A 12,500-nucleotide genomic window follows, 5' to 3' on the forward strand; every position below is an offset into this window, starting at 1 on the left:
GAATGATTGAGGGGACAATTGTTTTTGTGCATAGTTTTGTTGAGGTGATGATATAACCTGTCCTTGTTGTATATATGGGTATTGTTGTTGTTGTTGTTGTTGTTGTGGATTATATTGTTGTTGTTGTGGTTGTTGTGATGATTGCTGAATATTTGTAGCAGGTGAAGAAGGATTATAATTTTGCTGTTTTGGGGACATCGCATCACCAGCATTCAATTGTTGTTGTTGTTGTTGTTGCTGCTGCTGTAGCTGTTGTTGTTGCTGTAGCTGTTGTTGTTGCTGGTGTTGTTGTTGCTGTTGCTGTTGCTGTTGCTGTTGTTGTTGTTGTTGTTGTTGTTGCTGTTGAACTGGTGATAAAGGGTTCATATTATTTGGGGATCTTGGGTTATTATAAACCTGTTGTTGTGATGACATTGGTGAATATGGACTTCTATTCTCAATTACATTATTATTATTATTATTATTATTATTATTATTATTATTATTATTATCACCTGTATTCTCTTGTGTTTGTTGAGACATCGGACTCTGTTTATATATTAATGTTTATATTTTTTGTAAAGGTATTAGTATTTATAAAGTTATGTATGTATATATATATATTGATATATATTGATATATATTGAGATAAGATTCTTACCCTTGGATTTTTGTTTTGATCTTGAGTCATTTGATGATGTTGTTGTTGCTGCTGCTGAGCATAATTTGCATCTACAACACCTTGAGGTGATGACATTGATCTTTGGTAATCTTGTTGTTGTTGTTGTTGTTGTTGTTGTTGTTGTTGTTGTTGTTGTTGTTGTTGTTGTTGTTGTTGTTGTTGTTGTTGTTGTTGTTGTTGTTGTTGTTGTTGTTGTTGTTGTTGGTAGTGTTGTTGTTGTTGTTTATAATCGATGGCACCATTTGGTTGTTGGTTACCGTCTTGCGAATTATTTTGGCTACTCATATTATTATTATTATTATTATTATTCGCTAAAGTAAAACTGCCTTCTTCATTATTACCACTACTATTATTGCTGTTGTTATTTTCTGAAAAATAATTGTTGTTATTATTATTATTATTAATATTATTATTATTGAGCGAATCCTCTAATAAACCATTATTCAAAGACATGTCTTATATATATATAATGTTGTATTTATTTGTTTTTTTTTTCTGTTCTCCTTTTCTTTTATTTAGTTTTCATTTAAACATATATATAATGAGGAGTATTTATGTTTGTGTGTGCGTATGTTTATACTTGTATGTGAATTTAAATGTTTATTTATATGATATAAAATAATTCTTTTTTTTTTTATTTTTTTTTTATTTTTTTTTTTTGTAAAATTAATAATTTAATCTATTTGTGATGATGATCATATATAAAATATATAAATATAAAATTTTTCAATTTAATTTGGAGGGAAAAAAAAATAATATGAAAAAAAAAAAAAAAAAAAAAAAAAAAAAAAAAAAAATTGGTTTTTGTGAAATTAAAAAAAAAAAAAAAAAAAAATTAAAAAAAAAAAAAAAAATTTAAATAGGTATATAAAAAAGGAAAATGAAGTTGTTTGTTTTATTTTTATTTTCTGAGGGTAAATGGTGATTACTTTGAAAATCAATTTTCAAATCTAACTGGATCTACACAAAAAAAAAAGAAAATATAAAAAAAAAAAAAAATAAAAAAAAATAAAAAAAAATAAAAAAATAAATGGTTTTTAAAAAAAAAAATAAAAAAAAAAAAAAAAAAAAAAATTTAAAAAATAAATTTTAAAAAAATTTTTTTTTTTCTTAATCAGTTAGATTTGGTAAACCATCAGAATAATTTTTTTTTTTTAGAAAAATAAAAAAAAATAAAAAATAAAATAAATAAATAATAAAAATTAAAATAAGATTTAAAAAAACAATTATCACCAATTAATTTTATTTATATATGTTTGTCTTTTAAGTAATTTTTTTTATTTATCTTTTTTTTTTTTTTTTTCATTTTTTTTTTTTATTTTTTTTATTTTGTTTCAGGCAACCTGACACCAAGTTATCAAACACTTTTTCTAAATATTTTAAACTTTTTTTTTTTTTTTTTTTTAAAATTTTAACCCAACGGTCTTTTTTTTTTTTTGGGTTTGTTGGAAGGTTTTTTTTTTTTTTTTTTTGATTTGTTTTTTTCATTTTATTTTATTTTTTTTTATTTTAACCAGCCCATAAAGTCTGATTTTTATAATTTTTTTTTAAAAGTCATTTTCCCCATCATAACCACACTATTCGATATTTTCACATAAAAAAAAAAAACAACATAACAAAAACAAAATTTTAAAAAAAAAAAAAAACACAACACATTAAAAGAATAAATGCTACCATCATCACCATTTGCAATTATTTTAAGTATAATAGGAAATATAGTATCAACAGGTACAGCATTTTCGCCAATGTAAATATACACCTTTTTATTATTATTATTATTATTTTTATTATTTTTATTTTTAGTCCCCTCTAATATAATATAATTTAATCCAAAAATAAATAAAAGAAAAAATTTTTTAGAAATTGACAAAAATCGAGATGTTGGTAAGTAAAAAAATCAATTTTTTTTTTTTTTTTTTTTTTTTTTTTTTTTTTTTTTTTTTTTTTTTTTTTTTTTTTTTTTTTTTTTTTTTTTTTTTCGTCCCTCCCTCACCATTTTTAAAATAAAAATTAAATTAATATTAATTTTACAAAAAATAAAATAGGAAATAATAATATTTATCCAATTATAGCATTATGTGGTAATTCATTATGTTGGGTAGTATATGGTGCAGTTAGTAAGCAAATGTCAATTTTACCTGTGAATGTAATTGGGTTATTTATAACAAGTTATTTTATATTTATTTTTATATCAGCAACTAGTGATTTAAATAAACGTCGTTTCCTATCAGCAATCTATTATGGTTATTTAGGAGGTTTAACAATTTATCATTTATTAATAGTTTTATATGTAGAATCAATTGATACCCAAGATTCAATTTTTGGTATCACTTCAAATGTTGCTGTTTTAATATTTTATGGTTCACCAGTTTTATCATTAGTAAGTAATAGTAGTTGTAATAGTAATAGTAGTGGTTGTTGTTGTTGTTGTTGTTGTTGTTGTTGTTGTTGTTGTTGTTGTTGTTGTTGTTGTTGTTGTTGTTGTTATTATTGTAATAATTAACAAATTTATTATTATTATTATTATTATTATTTAGTATGGTGTAATTAAATCTAGGGATAGAAGTTCAATAAATTTACCATTGGCATTAGTTAGTTGTTTTGCAGGATTAACATGGACATTATATGGTATTGTAATTAATAATAAATTTATATTTGTACCAAATGCAGCTGGTGCATTATTATCAGCAATATCACTGGTAGTTTACTTTTTAGTTGGTTATTTAAATACTTTAAATTATAGAATGAAATCAGAACAAACTGATGGTACTTCACAAGATGTAGCATTAATAATAAATCAAGAAGAACAACCTGATATTATTTTAAGAAAAGATGAAGAATATGAAGAAGAAATAAAAATATAATAATAAAAAAAAAATAAAAAAATAAAAAAAAAATAAAAATAATAAAAAATTTATAAATTATAAAAAATTAAATTATTGTATATATATATATAAATATAGAATATTTATTTATTATTGTTTTTTTTTTTTATTTTTTATTTTTTTATTTTTTTTTTTTTTATTATAGATATTATTTATTATTTAATAAAAAGTTATTCAAATTTGGAAAATAAATTAATTTTAATTTTTTTTTTATTTTTTTTTATTCAAATTTGAATTTTTTTTATTTATTTAAATATCCTTTAATACAAAACTTAATTATCTAAAAATATAATAAAATAAAACTATTTCTTTTAATCTTTTTTTTTTTTTTTTTTAATTATATAATTTAAATTTAATTTTATTTCCAAAAGTTTTGTTTTTTTTTTTTTTTTTTTTTTTTTTTTTTTTTTTTTAGAAATATTTTTTGGCATAATGCATTGGTGGTATATTCGGATGTTCAACAGCTTCAAAAGTTGTAATTTTAATTTTATCTTCAGTTATATTTATAAATGAGCCAAGATTACCAGATTGATCACAATAATTTGGAGCAGAGAAAACAGTGATGAGAGAACCATCATCATCGATTTGATAACCTTTTTCTTTAACTTCATGAGATCTAATGATAGTTGATAGATTATTTTCCTTGAGGAAACGTCTGGTGACATCAGGTCCAAAGTAAACACCTACACCTCTTGAAGAAGGAGCAATACCAGGATTTGATTGAGGATCAGACCAAAGTAAGCATTGAACCAATTCATTATCTTTTGGATCTGGTGCATTACGTTTAATCTTTCTAATATCGTCAAGTGTGACACCATCCTTACCAAACAAACCACCATGTACCACCATAAACGATTCATCCAACACGAATGCCAATGGGAACCAATTGAACAACTCTGAGAATAGATCGAATACCATCTCACTGTATTTTGCAACCACTTCGCCTTGGAAACCATAGAAACGATTCATATCGGTTGTCTCATGGTTACCCCTTGTCAAATGCATATGATTTGGGTACAATAATTTATAAGCCAATAGAGTGATGATAATTTCAAAACTAAAACTACCCCTATCCACAAAGTCGCCATTGAAAAGGTATGGTTTCTCCTCTGATGGTGATCCATTAATCTTAAATATATTCAAAAGATCATAGAATTGACCATGTGTATCACCACAAATCGTTATATTCATTGTTGTATCATGATCAATATCCACCAATGTTGGTAACTCTTTCATCATCTCAAATGATTGTTTCAATATCTTACAAACATATTTCTTATGTACACTCTTTTGTCCTTTCATCCATTCAATCATTTCATTAACAAATTCAATTGTAATCTTTTCACTTTCAAATTTTGGTCCTTTATATGATTCTTCAACATCTAAAAATTTTAAAAAAATTAAAAAATAAAAAAAAAAAAAAAAAAAATTAATTTCTTTTCTCTCTCTCTCTCTTTCCCTCTATTATTAATTATTTTTACTATACTACTTACTCATTGAATTAATATCTAATTCTTTAAAATATGATTCAGGTGTAATTAAAATTGCATCTTCAAATAATTTTGCTTTAATTAAATTATTACAAAGATTTAATTTAATCTTTGCATCATTTTCTTTTGGATTCTTTGTTAAGAGTTCTTTGAAAAAGTGTTTTGCTTCTTCAAAATTTCTTAATGCTAAATGTGCACTACCTAAACGATAATATGCTTTTATGTAAGTTGGATCCATTTCATGAGAGGTTTGAGCATCTTGTAATGCATTTACATATAACTCATTCTTAAAATTTGAAAATGATCTATTTGAATATAAAATTGCTGTTGGATGATATTTAATTGCTTTTGTATAAACTTCTGCTGCTAAATCATATTTTTGTTCTATAATTATTAAAAAAAAAAAAAAAAAAAAAAAATTAATATATATATGTGTTTAAGTAATTTTGAGAAAAAAAAAAAAAAAAAAAAAAAAAGAGAAATATAGAGATTAAACTTACCACTAAAATGTTTATTTGCAATTGCTTTATATTCATCAGATTTTTTAATACATTCTTCTTTTGAAAGTGTTGAAGGGTCAGTTTCTTTGTCATCTTTATTTAATTCAGCTGCTGCATCTGGTTGTGATAAGGTTGAATTTTCATTTGATTCCTTTTTTCTTCTTGGAAATTCAAGAGTTTCAACTTTTGTCATTTTTTATTTTTTCTTTTATATATCCAAATAAAAAAAAAAAGATATGAAAATAAGTTTTTTTTTAAAAAAAAAAAAAAAAAAAAAAAAAAAAGTTAAAAAAAAAAAAATTTCATAAAAAAAAAAAAAAAAAAAAAAAAAAATTAAAATTAAAAATAATTTTTCATTTTTTTTTATTTGGAGGTTTTGTTTGAAAATAACTTTGTAATTTAATATTTTTATTATTGGCTTATATAGTAATTTAATTTTTTTTTTTAAAAAAAAAAAAAAAAAAAAAAGTACTGTTTTTATTTTCAATTTTGATAATAAATTTGTTCTATTAATAAATATTCAGATATATATATAAATAAATTCATTAAATATTAAGTTTTAATTATTTATATAATTAATTTTCATAAACTGTAGCAGTGTTTTTTTTTTTTTTTTTTTCAATTAAAAACAATAGAGAAAAAAAAAAAAAAAAAAAAAATCATTTCACAATATCTAACCTAAGAGATTTTAGAAGATGTTTATAAAAAAAATTAAAGTGACTTTTTTTTTTTTTTTTTTTCCTTGTTTACTTTGAAACAAGAAAAAAAATTAAAGTGACTTTTTTTTTTTTTTTCTCAATTTTTTAACCGATCACCATTTTTTCTATTTTTTTTTTTTTGAAATTTAAAAGATATTTTTTTTTTAATTTTTTTTTTTCAAAAATCAATTAACAATAAAACCCAAATTTTTTTTTTTTTTTTTTTTTTTTTTCAAAAATCAATTGGGAGAAATTCCAATATAGTACCTTTTTTAAATAAAGGGGAATTTTAAATTCCACCACACATACAACCACCACTCTACAAAAAAACTTTAAAATACCAAAATAATGGCCAGTAAAAGTAAAAGTAGTAATAGTAATAGTTGTAGTAGTAATAGTAGTAGTTGTAATAATAATAATAGTAATAAAAATATAAATGATTTTGAAGAAATTGAACAACTCTTTTTTAAGGGTAAATCATTTTGTTTAGATTTTCCAACATCATTAGGACCAACCAAGAAATCACAATATACTCAATTCATTAAAAAGAATGGGGGTAAAATTGATTTCTCAATTACTTCAAAAACCAATTACTACATTACACATCTTCCAAATATTGAATCACAATCATCTAGAACAAAAAATGCTTTAAAATTAAATATTGGTATACTTTTAGATACTTTTATTTATAATTGTTTTGATAATAAACTTAATTCATTAGATTTTATTAATTATCTTTATATTAATGGTATTGTAAGTTAATTAATTTTTTTTTTTAAAAAAAAAAAAAAAAAAAAAAAAAAAAAAAATATTCACAACCACCACAATCAACCACAAAACATATTTCCAAAATCTTCAAATTATAAAAATAAACTAATTCCAGTTCTCAATTTTTTTTTTAAAAAAAAAAGCCAGCAAATCAAACAATAAATGAAAATATCATTGAAAATTCAATTTCTGAAACATACTTTGTTCTTAATAATATTTTATCAACATTCAAACAACAAACTACAACAACAACAACAACAACAACAACAACAACAACATCATCAACATCATTAAATACTATTAATATTAATACTATTAATAATAATTGTAATTATGGCATTGATGACAAAGAAATCTATGAAGAAGAATATGAATCAAGTGAATTAAGTTATGGTTTAGATATGTTTGAAGAATCATCATCATCATCATCATCATCAATATTCTCACCAGTTTCATTAATTTCCACAACACAACCATCACCATCATCATTATTAACATTTACCTCATTAAATTCAAATTTAACAAGCAATTTATATGAATCAATTACAAATGATTTAAATAAACCAAGTAAACCATTATCAAAATTTGAGTTATTACTCTTACAAAAGAAAGAGAATAATGAAAAAAAGAAATTGGAAATTCAAAAGATTGAAGAAGAAAAGAAAAGAATTAAAGATGAACAAATTGAAATAAAGAGAAAAGAAAGACAAGATAAATTAGACCAATCTCAAAAAGAAAAACAAATTAAAATTGAATCTGAAAAAGAAAGAAGAAAATTAGTTTTAGAGAAAACAAAATCAACTTTAACACATGATCAATTAATTAAATTAACAAAATCAAATATTACAATTACCAATACAAATAATACAAATACAAATACAAATAACAATAAAAATAAAAATAATAAATTAAAATCAACATCATTTGGATTACAAATTGATCATGAAGGTATTAGAATTAAAAAGGAACAATTAAAATTAGAAAGATTAAAAAAAATTGAAATTGAAAAAGAAGAAAAGAAAAGAGAAAAAGATGAAAGAACAAGATTATTTCATGATAATAAAAATGAATTGGAAAGAATTGAAAATGAAGAGAAAATAAGAAAACAAAAAGAAAGTTTAGAATCATTTTTAAAAAGACAAGAAAAAAGATTAGCAAAAGAGAAAAAAGAACAAAAAGAAAAAGAAGATGGTATAATTGATTCAACTACTACCATAAAAGAATCAGAACCAGAAGTTGATGAAGATTTAAGAAAATTATTTGTTGGTGGTATTAATTGTGATGATATTACTGATAGTAAAATTGTTAAAGATTTAAAGAAATTGGAAAAAATTCGTGATAAAAGAATTCAATCATTATTAAAACTTTTTGATAAATTTGGTAAAGTTCAAAAACGTACTATTAATTCATCAAAAGGTTTATTCTTTATCACTTATGTCGATATTGAAAGTTGTACAAAAGCAATTCAATTTTATTCAATTAAAGAAAATAGAAAAGCAGCAATTGACGAAATCTCAAAATTACCAAAAAAATCACCACTTTATAATCCAAATAAAAAATTCTATGTTAAAATTGTAAAATCAAATGAAAAAGCTAAAAAGAAACAAATTTTTGATAAACAAAAAATTGAAAATCTTAAAGCCACTGCTAAAAATGAATTACAAAAAGAACAAGATGCTGAATTTGATGATTGGGAAATTGCAAAATAAAAAAAAAAAAAAAAAAAAAGAAATAAATATTATTTTTTTAATTATTAATTATTATTTTTTTATTATTTTTTTATTATTTTTTTTTATTTTTTTAAAAAACAAATTTTTCTTTTTCATTTATTTTAATAATATCTTCTTCATCATATTGTTTACAAAATTTTTCTAAATAAACTGATCTTGGTGAAACTTCTTGTTTTTTTGGATAAATTCCAATAATGTATGCTTTATTTGTTTTAATTAAAATACAACCATGTTTTTCGTTTTGTGCATATACTTTATTATTATCGATATTATAAATTAAAAATTCTTCACCAATTATTTTTATAATTTTCCATTTTTTAATATTTTTAAAACCTTTTATAATTGCATCACTTTCTCCAATTTGTGGTGATTTATTATATGCTATTGAACTACCATCATATCCTATTACAAATGATGCATAAAATAAATTATTTTCTAAAAATTCTCTATAAAATTTATCTTTTCTTTCAATCATTTTTTTTTTTTTTGTTTTTTAATTTTTAAAGAAATTTTTCTATTTTTATTATTACTACTATTATTGTTATAGTTATTTTCGAAATAATAATAATAATATTTAAAAAATAGAAATAAAATTAAAAACAGGGAAAAAAAAAAAAAAAAAAAAATATTTGAATGTGTTAATTTAATTTGAAAGTATGATTTTGTTATTAATATTTTAAAAAATTATTATGAAGCAATAAAAATATGTTTTCTTAATTGTAAAATTATATAAAGTTAAATTTATACATACTGAAAGTTTTTTATAAATGAATAAATAAAAAAAAAATATTTTTTTTTTTCTTTTTTTTTTCTTTTTTTTTTTTTCTTTTTTTTTAAGTTATTACTAATTTTATAAATAAATAATCAATTTAAAAAAATCTATAAAATGAAAAATTAAAAAATAAATTGATTAAATGAAAAAAAAAAAAATAAAAAAAATATTTTGTTAGTTGGAAATAATTAAAAAAATAATAATTATGTACAATAATTAAATACCTGATTGTAAATTTAGTTGTAGTAATAGTAATAGTAATAGCTATACAAACCCTCTAGATTTAAATTATACTGTAATTAATATTTTTTTTTTTTTTTTTTTTTTTGAATTAATGATGTATTATGATGAAATAAAATAAATAAATAAATAAATAAATAAATAAATAAATAATTTTTTTATTTTTTTATTTTTTTATTTTTTTTTTATTTATTTTTTTTATTTTTTAATACATACATACACATATGTAGGGGTAAAATATAATTTAAATTTACCATTTGTGTTTATTATATAATTTTTTTTTTTTTTTTTTTTGATTATTGGGTGTTCGATAATGGGGTTGGAAAAAAAAAATTAAAGTTCCCACAGTTTTTCTCAATACCAACTTAAGAAAATAATTAAATTAAATTTTTTTTTTTTAATTTAATTTAATTATACCTCTTAAAGGTAATCCATACAGACTAAATTAATTTATTATTATTATTATTATTATTATTATTATTATTATTATTATTATTATTATTATTTTTATTATTATTATAATTTTATAATTATTTAAGGAAAAAATAAACCTACTCATAATCTCAATATTAAAGATTTATTAAATTTTTTTATTAAATATCACATACACTATGGGTTTACCAGTTTTTTTTTATTCGAATAAAAAAAAAAAACCGTACACATACACAAATTCAAATTATTTTAATTTAAAACAAAAAATGAAAATGGGAAAAAAAAAAAAAATAACAAATTAAAATAAAATAATAAAAACAAATATTCGTTCACACTAACAACAACAATAAAAACAATAACAATCAACAATAAAATCAAAAATAACAATAACAGCTATTTAAAAAAAAAAAAAAAAAAAAAAAAAAAAAAAATAATTATTTATTTTTTTTTATGTGTGAGTTAGATTTATTTTATTAAATATTAATATTTGATAATTTTTTTTTTTTTTTTTTTTTTTTTTTTTTGGGATGATACCATGATACATCACCTACACTTCAAAATAATGACAATTCTCTATCTATAATGTATAAACCAAAATAATTATCAACAAGTTTATTATAATAATAATAATAATAAAATTATTATAATTATATTGTTGAAAATAAACTATTTATTATAAAATAATATATATATTTATATATATATATTTTTTTTTTCATCTTTTTATTTTATTTATTTATTTTTATTTTTAATATTAAACTTACAACAAATATTATTTGATTATTTGATTATTTTTTTTTTTTTTTTTTTTTTTTTTTTTTTTCTTTTCTTTTCCTTTTTAATTAATAATGATTAAACAAGATCCATAACATGACCAACTATAATTTTCTTTATTACTTTAAATACAAATTCAATATTTTCAGTATCTACAGCTATTGTGAAATGAGTATAAATTTTCTTATTTGGATCAATTTTAACAGATTCAAATTTTCTTTGAATGTGAAGTGAAACTGCTTCAAAACTATTTTCACCAGTATATTTTTTATCATAAGTTTTGAATGGTACTCTTTTTAATTTTTCAATAAACATATCTTTTTTATTCAAAAAGAGAATAATTGAACTTGAATCAAACCATTTACTATTACAAATTTCTTTAAATAAACTTAATGATTCATCCATTTTATTTACATTTATATCTTCTCTTAATGCTTGATCATATCTATATAAAAACTAATATTAGTTTTTTTTTTTCCTTTTTTTTTTTTTTTTTTTTTTTTTTTTTTTTTTTTTTTTTTTACTTACTCACTTAAACCAGCAACATAAATTACAGCAGAAACTTTATCAAAACAATGAATCCATTTTCTTCTTTGTGATCTTTGACCACCAACATCGATAATTTTCATATTTATATTATCAAAAGTAACATCTGCTTCAATGATACCTTTTGTAGTAACTCTTGCTCTTAATGCATCTTGTGGTGTTGGAATGTAATTATCTTGGGTAACACGTTGTAAATTATTAAAGAAATATTCTGCTGAATCATTTAATTGAAATTCTTTATCTCTCTTTTCAAATGTACTCTTTATACCTGAATCATTCCATAATCTTACACTATTCTCTCCAATTTCTTTTGTCCATGTAACTGATGAATGATTTAATTCTAAATAATCTTTTGAAAGTTGCTAAATAAATAAAATAAATAAATAAAATTATTATTATTATTATTATTATTTTGTGGAAAAAAAAAATATGTATATATATATATTAAATATTTACTATATTTTCAGGTTGTAATTGAATACCAATACTTTCAGCAGCATTAATTAAAACTTGCAATTGAGTTATTATATTTATATAAATTGTATTACTAAATTCTTGTAACTCTTTTGTTGTCCAAAGACCATTTTCTTGTAAAATTTTTAATTGTTTGAAAATTGTTGATTTACCAGACTCACCTGCTCCAAGTAATAGTACTTGTGTAATACCTAAAAATGTCCTTTTATCATCTTTGATTGATTTTTCAATCTCCATTGATACTTTTGTATTATCATTTGATTTACATAAAAATGCCATTTTTTTAAAAAAAAAAAAATCAATAATTAAATATAAAAATAAATATTTATTATTATTATTATCACAAGCTTTTTTTTTTTTTTTTTTTTTGAATTGGAACTATTATTATCACTGGCAATATCTTTTTTGATTTTTGATTTTTGAATTTTTTTTTTTTTTTTTTTTTTTGAAAAAAAAAAAAAAATTTGATGGTTTTGGGGTGGCTTAAAAAGTGAGAAAATTTGTGAGTTTTTATTGTGAAGTTATGTTTT

At 20.0% G+C, this 12,500-nt stretch overlaps 6 protein-coding genes across 6 annotated transcripts; 2 read left to right on the forward strand and 4 right to left on the reverse strand.

The window, feature by feature from the left end:
* DDB_G0283259 (hypothetical protein) lies at window positions 1-1,114 on the reverse strand (the record flags this gene model as incomplete). Its single annotated transcript, XM_634075.1, has 2 exons — window positions 1-528; window positions 641-1,114. Coding segments are annotated over 2 exons (1,002 nt in total), but the record flags the coding sequence as incomplete, so codon positions are not given.
* A 1,214-nt stretch (window positions 1,115-2,328) lies between these two features.
* On the forward strand, window positions 2,329-3,525 carry DDB_G0283155 (hypothetical protein; the record flags this gene model as incomplete). Its single annotated transcript, XM_634076.1, has 4 exons — window positions 2,329-2,408; window positions 2,508-2,545; window positions 2,707-3,041; window positions 3,199-3,525. The coding sequence occupies 4 exons, from the start codon at window positions 2,329-2,331 to the stop codon at window positions 3,523-3,525; spliced, it is 780 nt and encodes a 259-aa protein (XP_639168.1).
* Window positions 3,526-3,957: 432 nt separating this feature from the next.
* Window positions 3,958-5,729, reverse strand: DDB_G0283157 (hypothetical protein; the record flags this gene model as incomplete). Its single annotated transcript, XM_634077.1, has 3 exons — window positions 3,958-4,928; window positions 5,040-5,420; window positions 5,537-5,729. The coding sequence occupies 3 exons, from the start codon at window positions 5,727-5,729 to the stop codon at window positions 3,958-3,960; spliced, it is 1,545 nt and encodes a 514-aa protein (XP_639169.1).
* An 853-nt stretch (window positions 5,730-6,582) lies between these two features.
* DDB_G0283159 (hypothetical protein) lies at window positions 6,583-8,711 on the forward strand (the record flags this gene model as incomplete). Its single annotated transcript, XM_634078.1, has 2 exons — window positions 6,583-6,987; window positions 7,146-8,711. 2 exons carry the CDS (start codon window positions 6,583-6,585, stop codon window positions 8,709-8,711), a joined length of 1,971 nt encoding a protein of 656 aa, XP_639170.1.
* A 91-nt stretch (window positions 8,712-8,802) lies between these two features.
* DDB_G0283161 (hypothetical protein) lies at window positions 8,803-9,207 on the reverse strand (the record flags this gene model as incomplete). The annotated part of the gene is made up of 1 exon (XM_634079.1): window positions 8,803-9,207. The coding sequence occupies one exon, from the start codon at window positions 9,205-9,207 to the stop codon at window positions 8,803-8,805; it is 405 nt and encodes a 134-aa protein (XP_639171.1).
* Window positions 9,208-11,028: 1,821 nt separating this feature from the next.
* Window positions 11,029-12,249, reverse strand: gpaF (G-protein subunit alpha 6; the record flags this gene model as incomplete). The annotated part of the gene is made up of 3 exons (XM_634080.1): window positions 11,029-11,395; window positions 11,479-11,858; window positions 11,953-12,249. The coding sequence occupies 3 exons, from the start codon at window positions 12,247-12,249 to the stop codon at window positions 11,029-11,031; spliced, it is 1,044 nt and encodes a 347-aa protein (XP_639172.1).
* Between the last annotated feature and the right edge of the window lie 251 nt (window positions 12,250-12,500).

The sequence above is a fragment of the Dictyostelium discoideum genome, assembly GCF_000004695.1.
Source record: "Dictyostelium discoideum AX4 chromosome 4 chromosome, whole genome shotgun sequence".
NCBI classification, from domain to species: domain Eukaryota; phylum Evosea; class Eumycetozoa; order Dictyosteliales; family Dictyosteliaceae; genus Dictyostelium; species Dictyostelium discoideum.